Source organism: Ovis canadensis, chromosome 2 (genome assembly GCF_042477335.2).
Source record: "Ovis canadensis isolate MfBH-ARS-UI-01 breed Bighorn chromosome 2, ARS-UI_OviCan_v2, whole genome shotgun sequence".
NCBI classification, from domain to species: domain Eukaryota; kingdom Metazoa; phylum Chordata; class Mammalia; order Artiodactyla; family Bovidae; genus Ovis; species Ovis canadensis.
The window spans coordinates 73291395-73307424 of NC_091246.1; the positions used below are offsets into that span (position 1 = coordinate 73291395).

The 16030-nt window shown below is 45.0% G+C and overlaps 1 protein-coding gene across 1 annotated transcript in view; it reads left to right on the plus strand.

Annotated features, from left to right (window-relative positions):
* Positions 1 to 4062: 4062 nt before the first annotated feature.
* Positions 4063 to 16030, plus strand: part of SLC1A1 (solute carrier family 1 member 1) — a 72909-nt gene continuing 60941 nt past the window's right edge. Inside the window, exon 1 of the mRNA XM_069576484.1 lies at positions 4063 to 4427. Coding sequence (XP_069432585.1) covers positions 4337 to 4427 — 91 coding nt within the window. The 5' untranslated portion in view covers positions 4063 to 4336. The remainder of the gene's footprint in view (positions 4428 to 16030) is intronic.

Consider the following 16030-nt stretch of genomic DNA (forward strand, 5'->3'; position numbering starts at 1 on the left):
ACTGAACATGGAACAACAGACTAGTTCCAAATAGGAAAAGGAGTACATCAAGGCTGTATAATGTCACCCTGCTTATTTAACTTATATGCAGAATACATTGTGAGAAACGCTGGACTGGAAGAAACACAAGCTGGAGTCAAGACTGCTGGGAGAACTATCAATAACCTCAGATATGCAGATCACACCACCCTTATGGCAGAAAGTGAAGAGGAACTAAAAAGCCTCTTGATCAAAGTGAAAGAGGAGAGTGAAAAAGTTGGCTTAAAGCTCAACATTCAGAAAATGAAGATCATGGCATCCGGTCCCATCACTTCATGGGAAATAGATGGGGAAACAGTGGAAATAGTGTCAGACTTTATTTTTGGGAGCTCCAAAATCACTGCAGATGGTGATTGCAGCCATGAAATTAAAAGACACTTACTGCTTGGAAGAAAAATTATGACCAATCTAGATAGCATATTCAAAAGCAGAGACATTACTTTGCTGACTAAGGTCCGTCTAGTCAAGGCTATGGTTTTTCCTGTGGTCATGTATGGATGTGAGAGTTGGACTGTGAAGAAGGCTGAGCGCCAAAGAATTGATGCTTTTGAACTGTGGTGTTGGAGAAGACTCTTGAGAGTCCCTTGGACTGCCAGGAGATCCAACCAGTCCATTCTGAAGGAGATCAGCCCTGGGATTTCTTTGGAAGGAATGATGCTAAAGCTGAAACTCCAGTACTTTGGCCACCTGATGCAAAGAGTTGACTCATTAGAAAAGACTCTGATGCTGGGAGGGATTGGGGTCAGGAGGAGAAGGGGACAACAGAGGATGAGATGGCTGGATGGCATCACCAACTCGATGGACGTGAGTCTGAGTGAACTCTGGGATTTGGTGATGGACAGGTAGGCCTGGCGTGCTTCGATTCATGGGGTCGCAAAGAGTCGGACACGACTGAGCGACTGAACTGAACTGAACTGAAAGTGGAACTGCCATTTAGTAAAGCCTATACATAGTTTATAATTCATCTGGCGCACATGCTTTGAACTTCTGAGATTCTTGACTTTTAATGCAGAGATGTTAATTATTGCAAAATGAATGTATATGTTTAGATTCTATTTTCCTTTTTTATTACCCTATTTTTAGACTGCATAGTTCAAAGAAGCATAAAATGAGTATGTACATGTGAACTTTACGTGTGAAAGTACAATAGATTTAGGGTCCCTGACAGTAATTTAAAGGAAATTACTATTAATCAATATACAAAGGGTCTTATGTGTGTGAAATGGCTCAACGTATCTTTAGGACAGGCAGGGAACAAAGGAGGAAGTAAGAAAACGCCTGCCTAGGTTGACTCCAAGTAAAACTCATGATGGCACTTGTTGCGTGCCAGGCACTGTTCTAAGTCTTTTACATACATTCTTGTATTCAAATCTTACAATACCCTCATGAAATAAATACTGTGAATGCCTCCATTTACACATGCAGAAAGCAAGACAAAAAATTTAAGTATTAATAACTTACCCAACTGGTAAATTGTGGTGCTGGGATTTAAACCTAAATATATCCTACCCCCAAAACCCAGGTGTAACTATTTTCAGTTCAGTTCAGTCGCTCAGTCGTGTCCAACTCTTTGGGACCCCATGAACTGCAGCACGCCAGGCCTACCTGTCCATCACCAACTCCCAGAGTTCACTCAGACTCACGTCCATCAAGTCAGTGATGCCATCTAACCATCTCTTCCTCTGTCATCCCCTTCTCCTCCTGCCCCCAATCCCTCCCAACATCAGAGTCTTTTCCAATGAGTCAACTCTTTGCATGAGGTGGCCATAGTACTGGAGTTTCAGCTTTAGCATCATTCCTTCCAAAGAAATCCCAGAGCTGATCTCCTTCAGAATGGACTGGTTGGATCTCCTGGCAGTCCAAGGGACTCTCAAGAGTCTTCTCCAACACCACAGTTCAAAAGCATCAATTCTTTGGCGCTCAGCCTTCTTCACAGTCCAACTCTCACATCCATACATGACCACAGGAAAAACCATAGCCTTGACTAGACAGACCTTAGTCAGCAAAGTAATGTCTCTGCTTTTGAATATGCTATCTAGGTTGGTCATAACTTTTCTTCCAAGGAGTAAGTGTCTTTTAATTTCATGGCTGCAGTCACCATCTGCAGAGATTTTGGAGCCCCCAAAAATAAAGTCTGACACTATTTCCACTGTTTCCCCATCTATTTCCCATGAAGTGATGGGACCGGATGCCATTATCTTAGTTTTCTGAATGTTGAGCTTTAAGCCAACTTTTTCACTCTCCTCTCTCACTTTCATCAAGAGGCTTTTTAGTTCCTCTTCACTTTACTGCAATGTACAAAGTTTGTCGTAGATTCTTCAAGTTTTTTCTCTCTTTAGGACCTGTTTATTCTTTAAATGCAGCCCTATCTACAACTGTAAAGGGCATGGATGTGCTTATGGTAAACAGTTTGGAAAATACAGAAGGATAGAAAGCAAAAAGATTCAGACATCATATTATCACCCAGACGAGCACTGTTAAAATTTTGTGTTTCCTTCTAGACATTTTTCTAAGTACATGGCTTTGTTTTATGTTTGTTTTACATAGTTGTGATCACACTATATAAACAATTTAATCTTCTTGTTTTCCCTATTATGACATGTGCCATCCTATGCTCTTAGAAATGTCATAAACTTCCTTCATAGAGGCTGCATAATGTACAGCTGCATGGCAGTTCCGTAAAATATTTACCATTCCTTGCATGCTGGACATCTGAGTATTTCCAGCCTTTTTACTGTAGGATGGAAATCTTTATCCCTTCTTTCTTAATAGTTTCCCTTCTTCTGACATTTCTTCAGATCTTCCCCAGGCACACAACGACGTTGGTATTCCTCTATCTTTCCTTTCTCAAAATTTATTTTGTGGAAATGAGCTGATAAGCTCATTCATACTAAAGTGTACATGGTTCATAAAACTTACTTTCTCTTCCAGGACACTTCTGTTAGTTTACCCAAAGGAATGGCGCTCTAATTGTGAGGAGTTAGTTATCAGAAAATTTTTAGTTGGGGAGATTCCCCAACTGGAGGAGACTCTACAACAGCAAAATGGTGCGCGGCTGCGGTAACCTAAGGAAAGCTGACGAGAAGGCAAGACTAGAGCTGCGAGGTGGTGGTGTGGTTGAGGGAAGAAAAACGTTTTGTATAAGCTAGGGTGAAAAATTTAAAAAAAAAAAAAAACTGAGTAAAAGAACGGAAGGGAATTAGAAAATTCACTCCGCGGCACTTACCTAGTTTCTCCAACTCTCCTGCTTTTGCCTTTCCAAAACGTTTGCCCTGAGGGATGGGCCCGCCCACCTTTCACTCAGCTCCGCTTGGTTGGGTTCTCAGTCTGAATTACTGTGCCAAGTCTCACAGCTCTGGGGCCTCGGGCGGCCACGGAGCCAGCCGCAAGCAGCGGAAGTGAAGTTCTAAGAGGGTCCACTCCAAGCCCTGGGTCCACAGGCAGTCCTACAGGAGATTCACCTCCCTGGACCCAAGCAGGAGAGTTAACGATACCTCTGGGGGCTGCGGGTTAGAAACCTCGTGTGAAAGTTCACAAAGTCCCGTTCTGCCCCTAGCACTCTTTCTTTCACTCCTAGAGGCTTCAGGCTTTCTAGGCTGTTGGCAAGTCCGAGAAGCAAAGGGAACCCAAGACAGAACTCAGTTCCCCCCAGCTCTCCCCGCTCGGGTGCTGCACTGACAATAGCTGGTGTGGCGAAAGAGGAGGCGCGGGGGTGTGCAGGCTGAAGTTCAAGCCAAAGGGGCCACTGACTCCGCCCCTCCGCCCCGCAAGGATTAGGGAGCAGAGGAAACTGTAAATCCGAAAACCTAGCCTGACCAATTAAAAAAAAAAAAAATAGCGAAAGGCTCCAGCCTGAAACTGGGGCGGAGCACACTGCTCTTCTGAGCGCCGACCCGGCTCCAGCTACAGCGCGAACGCCCTCCCAGGCTTGCTCCACCGGTACCCCGGGCGCACCACGCACGCACCCGCCTCCCTGGGCAGGCCGCTCCTCCCTCTTTCCTTGCTGGTTGGCCCGGGTGCCGCAAGCGCGGCGGCGGCAGGAGGAGCCGGGCGCGCCCGCCACGCACAGCACGGGCGGCGGGCGCGGCGCACGAGCTCAGGTGGCGGCTGCGGCGGTGGTGACAGCAGCGGCTGCGGCAGCTAGCGCACACCCTCTCCGCGTCGCGCCCGCAACCCTCCTCCACTGCGCCGCGGAGCTACCGGCCGTCCCAGGGTTTCCCCGGCCCCCGCGCGCACGGGCGAGCCCCACGCACAATAGCGGCCGCCTCTATTGTGGTTCCGAGCCCGGGCGCCAGCTATGGGGAAGCCGGCGAGGAAGGGATGCGACTGGAAGCGCTTCCTGAGGAATAACTGGCTGCTACTTTCCACCGTGGTCGCGGTGGTGCTAGGTGAGATGCGTGGCGGGTGGGCGACGCGCGCACCCTCACGCGCTCCCAGCACCCAGGCCGCGTGCGGGGCGGGCGCGTGTGAGGATCGGCATGGCGCTGGCGCACCAGGTGCTCGGTTCCTCGGCTCCCCCTCGGCTTCCGACACCGCGCGGGGGCTTACCCTCGAGGGTGCTGATTTCTCCGTGCGAAGAACAAAGCTCCTCTGGGACACCCATTTGCGTGCTCCGTGAGCTTCGGGTTCCTGCTTTACCCAAAATGATCATAGGGGCTTGAAAGGGGGAAAGGGAAACAAGTAGGTCTCCGTTCTTACCGTTTGGAAGCAAATGTGGTTTAATTGTTTAAATCCTATCTGCTCCCCTCCTCTTTTTCCCCCTGAACCATGCGTTGTCCGGACAGAGCGAGTGTGGATGATGGTTTGCGCGGTTGAACTGGAAGAGGCATCTTAACCTCAGGAATGGTCCGGTCCCCGGCGGGAGGGAGAGTGTGGATGTTACAGTCGGTCACTCTTCCTAGTCAGTGCCTGGAAAGGTGCCTGCCCACGCGGCACAAACCTGCCAGATTTGTGCTTGAATTTAGGGATGTGCAGTGATGGCCCGCAGGAAGTCTAGGGGAAGGGAGACCTATCAGATTTCTCCCTTTCCACCCTGCAAACCTACCGAGGTCGCCTCCTTGAGCTCCCCTGCTCGCCACATTTCTTTTCTATTGAAAGTAATATTTAAGTCATATTTGCTTGTTTTTAAACAAGGTGTATTTAAGTGATTGATTTCTGACACATCACTGGATCAGGTGAATGTCTGAGCCATTGCTCAGAGGTATGAGTTATTCCAATTTAGACTCTGAATTTCTGCCAGGTTGTCTGTTTTACAACTTGGGCCTTGGGATGTTCCTCTTTGGTGTTGGAGCCAAGACTGTCTCCTTTCCTCCAAGACCTGGCCCAGGTGGGGACACCCAGCAGGTGAGGCTCCTTTGAAGTCCTCACCTTCCATTTGGAAACTGGAGCTGGGAGGAGGGGTAGCCTGTGCCTCTCCCAACCCCAAGCACATTTCTCTCCAGCTGCTGCTTCTTGATCTCAGAATATTTGGTGTCACCTGCTTTCTCTCTTGGTGCCCCGCCCCAAAAACGTCTGTGGAAGTTAACGCGATCCTCAGGGTCGGATTTGCTCCTCTAGATCCTTGCGCAAAGTCAGGTTTCTAGTAAATAAATAACATCCTGGAATTACTTTAGCAGAGGCTATCTGTGGGAGGAAAACAGAGAAGCAGAGGAGCAAGTCTTGACTACTTAGCTCTGTTTCCCCCAAGAAGAGTCACGTGACTCTAAGGAAAGGGCTATCCTGCCCCATCACATTTTAAATAACAGATTCCTCAAAAAGAGTGATGTGATTTACCTGCAGCCAAATAGATGAGATGGTTTTGTTTTCCTAGTGACAAGAGTCCAGAATTAATTGTGAAATCCCTTCTTCAGGATGGTTTTGGGTAGGCTGGCATTTCCCTCCTGATTCCTTGTGGAAGTGAAATGATCCTGCCTTTTCAGCTGTGGGGTTTTCCAGAGATACTCACCTGTTGACCACGTGTGGCATGCTGGTGTTGAGTTTACTGATTCACTGAAGGCTGGTTTGGCAAAGATTTTGAAAATTGTTCCCTGGCCTTCAGAACCTGTCACGTATATACATCTTCCGGGTCAAGGGAGATAACATGTCTGTTTTGCAGATGGGGCCTTTGGTGTCAGATGGGCAATTTTTTCCAGTTTTAACGTGGGTAAGCCCTGGGAGCGTGATTCAGATACTTTGCTCCAGAAAGGAAAACACAATATTAAATCTGTAAGTACTCAACTGAAGTCTTTCAGCACATTTGCTCCTCAGAGAGTAACATCAGGCAGTCCTGAGCATTTCAACTCGGTCTGAGAAGTGTCAGGCCTATACCACCCTCAGTGCACCCATCACAAGGCCCTTCCCAGGATCGTTCTCTTTTCTTCAGTCTTTGGAGCACTGGGCTTGAGTACAAAAGTCACACCTCTGTCTCTGTCATCTGTGCTAACTCATTCTGGGTTAAATCCAGAAGTGAAATTGCAACCAACTTATAACAGAGATGCTAAGTCCATCCATAAGCCCTTTTGACCATGATAGTAAGTTTATTTTTGTAACAGTCTTAACTGATAACAGAGATCGAAAACACTCTCATGTAGCCTCCTTTCTCAACCTTTCAACATGTGGACCTTAAAAAAGAAGAACGTTTAATTTATTACCCTGACAGAATATCATCTTCTGATTAAAACTGAAGTATTTGTCCCTGGTATATATAATTCATCAGCCATGACACTTTAAAGTATTTTGATTTTTGAAGTGAAGGGCAAAACTTTTTAGCAGCCAGATGAAAGCCTCTGATTTTTCAAGGCAGTATGTGAGGGGAGATGAAATTAAAGGTCATCTTTATTAGGTGTAAATGTTAATTTCTTTTGTGGACAAAGAGATAGTAAAAGCTAACTATTTCCTTATATTGTTACTCATGAAATAAAGAGACTGAATAGTTAAGTGACTTTCTTTGTTAAAGTGACTCTCTTTCACGATCTGTTAAACCCTACAAGGTCCTGGAGATAACATCTTGGATTTTCAGATGAGAGGCCTTTAGTAAAATCTGATTGTGTGTGTGTGTGTGTCACTCACTCGGTCATGTCTGACTCTGAGACCCCATGGATTCCTCTGTCCCTGGAATTCTCCAGGCAAGTACTGCAATGGATTGCCATTCCCTTCTCCGGGATCTTCCCAACCGAAATCGAACTTGGGTCTTCTGTATTGCAGAAAGATTCTTTACGGTCTGAGCCACCAGGGATTAGGAACTATTTTCACTATATTCATTACGATTCTTGCAGGCCTTTCCCTTGCTTCCGTAGTGTAGTAGTATGAGAACAGAGACTGGAGTCAAGTGTCTTCGATTTGAATTCTGATCCAGTCATGCTCTGTGATTTAGACAAAATCTCTCATTCTCTGGAATCCTCAATTTCCTCATCTGGAAAATAGGGATATAGCTCATTCCCTCCTATGCTATTAGAGTTGATTAAGATAATGTGAAAATACCTAGTTGTATGACTAGCATATAACAGGCACTCAGTAAATGTCATTTTAAGGTGATTTGAATACCTTGATTCTGAGGAAATTAATATTTTCTTATGAAATAAGATATCTCATGATCTTTCTCTGTCCTGCTTGGTGTCCAGCCTAGAATTGAGTCTAGGGTGATTCAAGTATTTTGATGACATGTTTTGTCGAGGTGAACACCAGCCTCCAGAGCACTCACTATTCATTGTTTTGAAAGGATATGGAAAGGATTAATCATTTTGTTTGTGCCTCATATAGCATGATTTTCATTTCATTTAACAGGCAGAAATTCTGAGGGAAGAATTTTTGTGCTTTCAGTGGGAATTCTGTTCAAGCAGAATCAGTGTGCGAGAATTCTGTGCATTGTAATTCAAGTCAGTCGGTAATGATCATAGCATGTGTAATGTTGGCAAAGCAGTCATGGAACCCTCACCCTGCTCACAACATAAAGCCTGATCATTCTATCCAGACAGGTTGTGCTTTATTTCAGTCGTTTGAAAAATCTGATTTCCAGCTTATGGATTTTCAGGAAAGGATATAGCTATTGCTATTTACAGGACAGAGCCGACGAGCTTATTCTTCCTGAATAATTTTCTTCAGCACACTAAAGGAAGCAATCATTTATAGATTCAGATTCTGTTGTCTAAAACTGAGAACAGTTTCTTCATGTCCTTAGTAATATCCTTGCCCAAGCCAGCCTCATGTCTCCTCCGCTGGGGCTCTTGTAGTATATATCTGGCAGTGCTAATTTGAGCTGTAGCATAAGCTCTCTTGCTGTGTTTCTGCATGTCTCTGAAGCCCCTGAGTATGAGATGGGGGCGGGGGAATGGCTTCAGCTCAGTGTTCAGAATATATTTTGTTATCATGCAACTCATGTGCTTCAGCCTGTGCTGCTGGGCCGCTGATCAGCTCAGCCTTGGAATATACCAGTACTGTAACTGGCACTTAAATCATTTGCTCATTCAACAAATCTATATCAGGCACCTACTGTGTGCCAGGGACTTTTCTAGAGCCAGGGCATGTAACAGTAAACAAAATAAAACCCCTGTCCTCATAGAGCATATGGTGAAGTGGAGATAAGTAGACAGGAAACCGGATAAAGAGGTGAACTACAATATAGAGTACGTTGGGTGGTGAGAGTGTTCTAGAGCAACATAAAGCAGGGACGGGAACTGGGCGGTTATAGTTGGAATAGGGTGAATGGGAAGGCCCTGCTGCTGCTGTTAAGTTACTAAGTTGTGTCCAACTCCTTTTGGACTCCCATGGACTGTAAGCTGCCAGGCTCCTCTCTCGCTGGGATTTTCCAGGCAAGAATATTAGAGTTACCATTTCCTTATCCAGGGGACCCTCTCGGCCCAGGGATGGAACCTGCATCTCCTGCATTGGCAGGTGAATTCTTTACCACTGAGCCACCAGGCCCTGCTGAGAAGGCGACAGTTGAGTTGAGACTGGAAAGAAGTGAGGGAACACGTACACAGATATCTGGGGAGATCCCAGCATGAGGAAGAGCATGGGAGTGGAGTGGGAGGGGGAGAGGCGATAGGATGGTGTGTGTTCTTATAAGGACTGACTTTTACTGGAGTTGGGAAACCGTTAAAAGGTTTTGAGCAGAGTAGTGACATGGTCTGACTGTCTTAATCTGCTCTCCTGCTGCTCTTAGACCCTAGAGAGCAGACACAAGGGTGTAAGCAGAGAGACCAGCTCAGGAGGCTAGTGCAATTAGCCACTTTTCTAATCTCATTTCTGTCATGGTTAGTGAAATCTTAGGAAATGCTTAAGAAAAATAAATGAGAAAAATATTGCAACTGTAAGGTAGGCATTATTGTTTTGCCATTATGTGGATGAGGAAACAGACATGGAAAAGTGCAGGACTCACTCAGGATCACTCAGATAACAACTGGCAATTCCCAGCTTTACTGTACTTTCCCTTCCCCTCCTTTGGATGCTGTCCTCCGTCTTTGTCCCCATCTGCCTGGTCCTCACAGAACCTCTTGGGGATCACGGTGGTCTGGCTGTGTGCCACGTCAAAATAGGGAATGAAGACTCTGTAGTGTTCGATTTGGGCTGCAGTTGCCCCTTTCTCCCCTGAGACTGAGAAGGGGCAGAAGCATGCCTCCTGGGACTCTCAGAATTGCAGTGTATACCCTGGAGGAACACTGTTCCTGTGGGGTTTGCTGGACTCATTAGCCAGGTTGGTCTTCACTCTAGGCTTAGCATCACCCTTACACCTTGGTCCATGAGTCTCCCCTGCTATTCTTTCCACCTTCAAAGTCAGCCCTTCTTACCTTCGAACTAAGGGGCTTGGTGTTACTGGTGCAAAGGGCGTGACTGAGGTACATGAGGGAAAAAAAGCAAAGCTGCCACAGAGGTCAGGGGCTGGATCTTAGAGGGACTGGAATGCCACACTGATAAGTTCAGACATGCTTCTGGGGATGAAGCTGGGCAGTGACATGGTCAGGACTGTGCTTAGAAAAGATCCTTGAGGCAAATGGATGTGGTGAATGGATCCAAGGAGGGTAAGGTTGCAGATGGGCAGAACGCCCAGGGGATTGCTGTTGAGGTCCAGGTAGAGAGGGAGATGGGGGCCTCAGCAGGGCAGCCGCAGTGGGAGTAGGAAGGAAAAGATGGCTCTGTGAGGTGTTCGGCAGGTTGACCTGACACTCCTTGACTAGATTTGGTCCTTGGAACAAGGAGGTGGTGATCTCTAGCAGGAGAGGGAGTCCTGGCTGGGGCAGCAGCTTGGAGAAGAACTATCATGCCTTCCCACTGCACAGAACCAATATCAACTTGCTCTTTGTTGCCCTGTAGTTGGAAAGAAAGTGAAAGTGAAGTCACTCAGTCATATCTGACTCCTTGCGACCCCATGGACTGTAGCCTACCAGGCTCCTCTGTCCATGGGATTTTCCAGGCAGGAGTACTGAAGCGGATTGCCATTTCCTTCGCCAGGGGATCTTCCCAACCCAGGGACCGAACCCAGGTCTCCCGCATTGTAGGCAGATGCTTTACAGTCTGAGCTACAGGGAAGTCCAAGTAGTTAGAGTATTTGCTCATATTTGCCCTCTCCACTGACCCTTGAAGAGCCCTTGAGGGAAGGAATTCTGGCTGCCCCTCACTATATCCATACCACCTGTCACAATGCCTGGTGTGCTCAATACATTTGTTGAATTGTTGAGTCATTTATGACCCAGGGAGATAGTAAGAGGTTATCTTTGTTTATTGAATGAGTAAATTAGCCCAAACCTAAGCTTGAATTCCATCATACATTCTTCTCTGCCTGCTTCAGCCTTCTGTGATTTGCATCACTAAGACAGATTAACAGTATTATACATACTTATCAAGTATGTTAACTTTTCTGCCTCACAACTAGGTTATAGACCCCTAGAGGGCAGAAGCATTCCTATTACCCTTCTTATCGGAAGGAAGAGAGGTTTGGATTAGCTGGAAGAGAACAAAGATTTCATTGATGTGCCAACTCCCATTTATAGATAGCTGACTGTCTGAGGTGATATTTTGTTGAGAAAGAATTGGAAACAAAAGTTCTGAACTTGATTACCGATGTCTGCCAAGGGCTTAAGATCAGGAAACAGTGGCGTGTGTGCTGCACGCTTGTTGACCCTGGGTTGGATCACTGAAGTTCCTTCTAGATTTAAGATCCTTTAGCTCTATGCTTGTGTAGTCATTCCTCAGTTCATTGCTCAGAGTCAGAGGAACTCTTCTTAGGGAACTTAGGAAGAGTTGAGGTCATTACTGGCTTCCCTGATGGCTCAGTGGTGAAGAATGCGCCTGCAATGCAGAAGTTGCAGGAGCTGCAGGTTCAGGTTCAGTCCCTGGGTGGGGAAGATCCCCTGGAGGGGGAAATGGCAACCCACTCCAGTATTCTTGCCAGGAGAATCCCATGGACAGAGGAGCCTGGCGGGCTATGGTCCATAGCGTCACAAAGAGTTGGACACAACCAGAGCAATTTAACACACATACACACAGTCATTACTAGAGGATAAAATGACCTTGATGTTGAACCAGTTGTTCTACATCTGTGACTTGGGATATAATAATGTAAATTGTGTGTGGAACTGTTACCAAGGTAATGTTCTATGTCAGCTTTAAATTATTCATTACAACAGTAATATAAGGTCTAAAAACTTGTATAGTTTCTATACAAGAATGTGTGTCTTGCACATATTTGCTTAATTAAGTATATTGGGGAAGCAATCCTTTAGCTGACTAGATCCCACTTTCACATATGGAAGAATTAGGGAAACCGTTTTGGGCTTTGAATACCCATGCCTGGTTTGGTTTCAGTTTTGGAACCAAATCAGAATCCACCAGAGTTGTAGAATCACTGAAAAGACTGTGATTTTTAGTTGATCAAACTTACCATCTGTCAAAAATTTGAGCAGTGGGCATAAGAAATAAAGGAAGCTTAAAATGATCACACAAGATGTAGAAAGCTATCACATGCCAAATCTGGATTTGGTGGCACTCATATAGTTGCTTAGATGGAAGAAAACCCTGGGTTGCACAGACAAGGTACAAATAAATGGGATTAGGAATTAGCAATCAGAGAGCATATACACACTCAGATGAGCACTTGCTTATAAAGAGAGAACTTTCCACGTTAATTACTTGGGAGGAGCTGTGATTACCTTTAATAGAGCTGAGACTGGAATTAGCTGTCCTGTAGGGAGTCAGTGACATGCTGGCCTGATGCCAGGCAGCTCTGTCCACCTGAAGAGCTGCAGGTCTCCCCCGTGTTAATGTCTCTGGAGATCTGGGGTCACAGATACCATGGGGACTGGAACACTCTTGAAGAAAATGAACTCATCTTAGACAACACCTAGTGGCCCACTTAGACTCCTCTGCAGCAGTGTGTGTTAAAGTAGCAAGCCTTTCCTATTTTGAATGTTCAACATACATCTAATAGAAGACAATATTGGAGACAGTTACTACTAAGCCAGTAATTCACTTTGTAGCTATAGTTTAGCCCAGCAGATAGATTTCGAAGGAGCTAACTCATTATACTTGCTGAGGAAACAGACCTAAACGGTGACAAAGAGGGCTCTGTTGTAATTAGTAAGCTCCACAGTAACACCTCTGTTAATGGAAAGGAAGTGTTTCACTGACTCACTCATTGCCAGAAATGTTACTACCCTGTGTTTGAAAAATATCTGCTGACTGCCTGTTCCATTACCAGAGGTAGAATATTTCCTTTCCAACAAATACTCCTGCGCTTTCCGGGATGGGCAGACCTCGTCCCAGCTCATAGACACTTCATGTTGTGTGTCCTGGGTGATTCCCCTCCCAGGCCCAGCCCCAGCTGTGTGAGCTCTGGGCCATGGTCCCTACTCCGTCAGGACAGAGAGGAAGTTATGCCTCATTCTCCACCGCAAGACCTAGAGCCCGTATTGAGGAAGCAAAACCCTCCCACCAGTCCCTCCACGCTTAGGCTGAGGTCTTTGTCCCCAGGGCCCTTCTTGGTCACAGAGTCCATAACTGGGTCCACAGGCAGGACGGTTGTCTTAGCAGATTTCCCTGTGTCCAGGAAAGGTCCTGACACCAGCGTGGTGTGACTCTGCTAGGTCGACCTATTGAAGCAAAGTGGTGGCTTTGGGGAGTGGAACTTCTGTTCAGGTGTGACCTCAGTGAGGGTCTGCACTGTGTGTTCATTTTTACAGCTGCATTGAGATAACAATTTGGACTTGCTTTTCTCAGGGGGTTAAAACTGCACTTACTTGACTAAGGAGGAAACCCTTAGATGAGAATCTTGAATGAGATTATAAAATTAAATGATTATTCTACCACTGTTGTATTGCTTAATAATTATCTAGTTACTTATAATTCAGTAAAGAATCAACTCAACAACAAAATAAATGGACCATCATCAAAAATGCCTAACCACAGAAAGCCTAATCTCCAAGCCTCCAAGCATTACTGGAAAATAAACTGATTCTGTGCCTATTTCATATACTTAATTATTTTCTCAGCCACTTAACCACTTTACAAATTTCCTATGAGATTTCCCAAATTATGAAGCAATGAGGGAGATACAGTTTCTTCTTTGACAATTTATTTTTCTTGTGGGTAGCTGAGTCTAATTGGTAATACTTATGGAGGGTTTATTATGACTTTTATGCACATTATTTCCCAATTGACCCTATACTTATTTTACAGATAAGGAGACTGAAATGTACAAGGCTTAAGTCACATGACTGAGGTCACACTCAGAACTGGGATTTGCACCCAGAACTGACTCCAAAACTGTGGTTATTAACCATTAAGTAAGACTGCTTCCTAGAAAACTTGGATACACCCAAATTATAGTTCAGAGCATTCTAACAGACTTGACTCTTATATAATAGCTAAATAAAGCCTAGTAGCCTCCTTCTTACTCCATCTCTTGTCTGTCTCTTGGCTTTTCTTTATTATGTCTTTGAACCTGAGGCATCCGACAGTGTTTAGTCCTTTCCCTTACTCCTCTTCCACATAAATTTTGTATTTGAAGTTACTCTAGTTGAGCTTGTCTAAAAGTTACTTTCCCAGGATGTATAATGCTCTCCTGTCCTACTGCTTCTGCTCATGGTGTTTCACCCACTATTATTCTACCCATCCTTGATGGTGGATCTCATTTTTCACTTTCATCATATAGACTTCTCTGACTGCCAATCAGAGATGATTTCCCTTCTCTGTGCTATTATATTGCTTAATTTATATTCCCAAATTGTACTGTATTCGAGCCGCTGCTTCCAGTCCTGTCCCATGGCAGGCAGCACTAGCTGATTACAACACTCTTTACCCTGGAGCTTTGTGACGGCCTTGGAACCCTCAAAACTATTCTCTAGGCAACTGCCGTTAATCAAAGGGGACTGGCAGGTCAGATGAAAAGTGTTGTTCATTGCTGGGAAGATGTCTTCACTTAGCAATTAATTTAAATTGAAGAAGTATTGATGTTAACTGGCAAGAGATGCAGAGTTGAAGTCTGTTTTGTTTTAGTCTGTCAGAGGTAGTTTGTGCACAGAAGTCATTGACATGAGCCTAAGTGTGATAAACGCTGCAAGAGAGCCTCAGTGTGCCTTGGGCCTTCAAAGAAGAGGTGGAATTGAGAGAGATCAAGCCTTGATGAACCATTGATCCCCTAGTTTCCCAATCAGTTGTATATGAGTTTTTGAGTGGAGACTCTGGGGAACTCATCCAAGCCGTAGTCATCTGAAATATACTTTCCTCCTAGTTTGGGGGCCTCAGAAGAGCACATGTGGTCACCAGTGGTCCTGAGACCACTTTAGTGTGAACTCAGCATGACCCTGGAACTCTTGGAATGAACAGCACCTTTCTACCCTGAGGAAGTTCTGACCTCAAAAAACCAGAGCCTGCCTCATCTTTAGAGAATTCTTTGGGCTAACTAGACCAAATAATAGTTCCATACAATCCTGAAACTGGACAGAATTAGATTGGAAGATCCATCCAGCTTCCTAAAGTTGGGCCATGGCGTGGAGCTGAATCACCCTTGGATGGTAGAGCCTTTTTGAATGTTCTATTTAGCACCTCCTGTGTCTTTTAATGAACTTTTTTCCCTAGGTCACCCCTTTCATGCATCCTTTCACATCATTGTCCAAATTCCCCCATTCCTGTCTGGAGATTATTTCTATGATAAGATATTAATTAGCCTGACTGTGCTTCCTGTTCCAGTAGACCTTGAGCTTGAACAGCTTGGACAAATGCTAGACTTGGTTGTTAAAGATTTTGAAGATGAGTTTTTACTTTTTTGTTAGCAAAAGTTAATTGTCAATCAGGAGACAAAGAAGATTTGCCCCATTTCTGCTGCTTCTTCATTGATTTCTTTCTTACACCCAGAGAATTTCCTGAGGTTTCGTCACATAGGGAAGCTTCTGAGTTCCACGTAACAGAGGCGGAGATCCCATTGCCTGTGCGGAGCCCACAGACCTTGAGAAAAATGTCCAGATCGCCTCTGTAACTGCATTTGCATTGAATAGAAGCGTTTGCCAGTAACCTCTAAACTAGCTTGTTTATTTTGTGGGAAAAAAGTTTACATTTATTGTTTTTATGTGGAAATGATTGGGTAAGGTTTGGCTGCTTTTTTAACTGCAAGTGAGTAACCATAGGATGCTGGATTTATTGAATCCAAGATCAAGATCCTGCAGTTTCCTGAAGCATTGCTCACCACTTTGTGAATCCTGCTCAGGGATCTGTGTTCTAGGGAAGAGGGTTGGTAGATGGCAGTAAGTGAGGTTTGCAGCTATGAGTTTTTGCTCAGATAGTCTTTCTCCCCTTTTACAGACTCTCCTCATGCCCTGGAACATGTGTTCATGAGGGCAATACTGAGAAAGGAGACTCAAGATCCTTACAAACGTAAAACATTCCAAAATTCCAGAAGTAAACAAAGCCCTCTAGGATTACTGTGAAAGATCATACTCAACCATGGTTTTCTTTTTTTTTTTGTCTCTTGATGGTCATCTTAAATGCATTTACACCCATCTCTAGGCCTTAAGGAGAAGGCAAT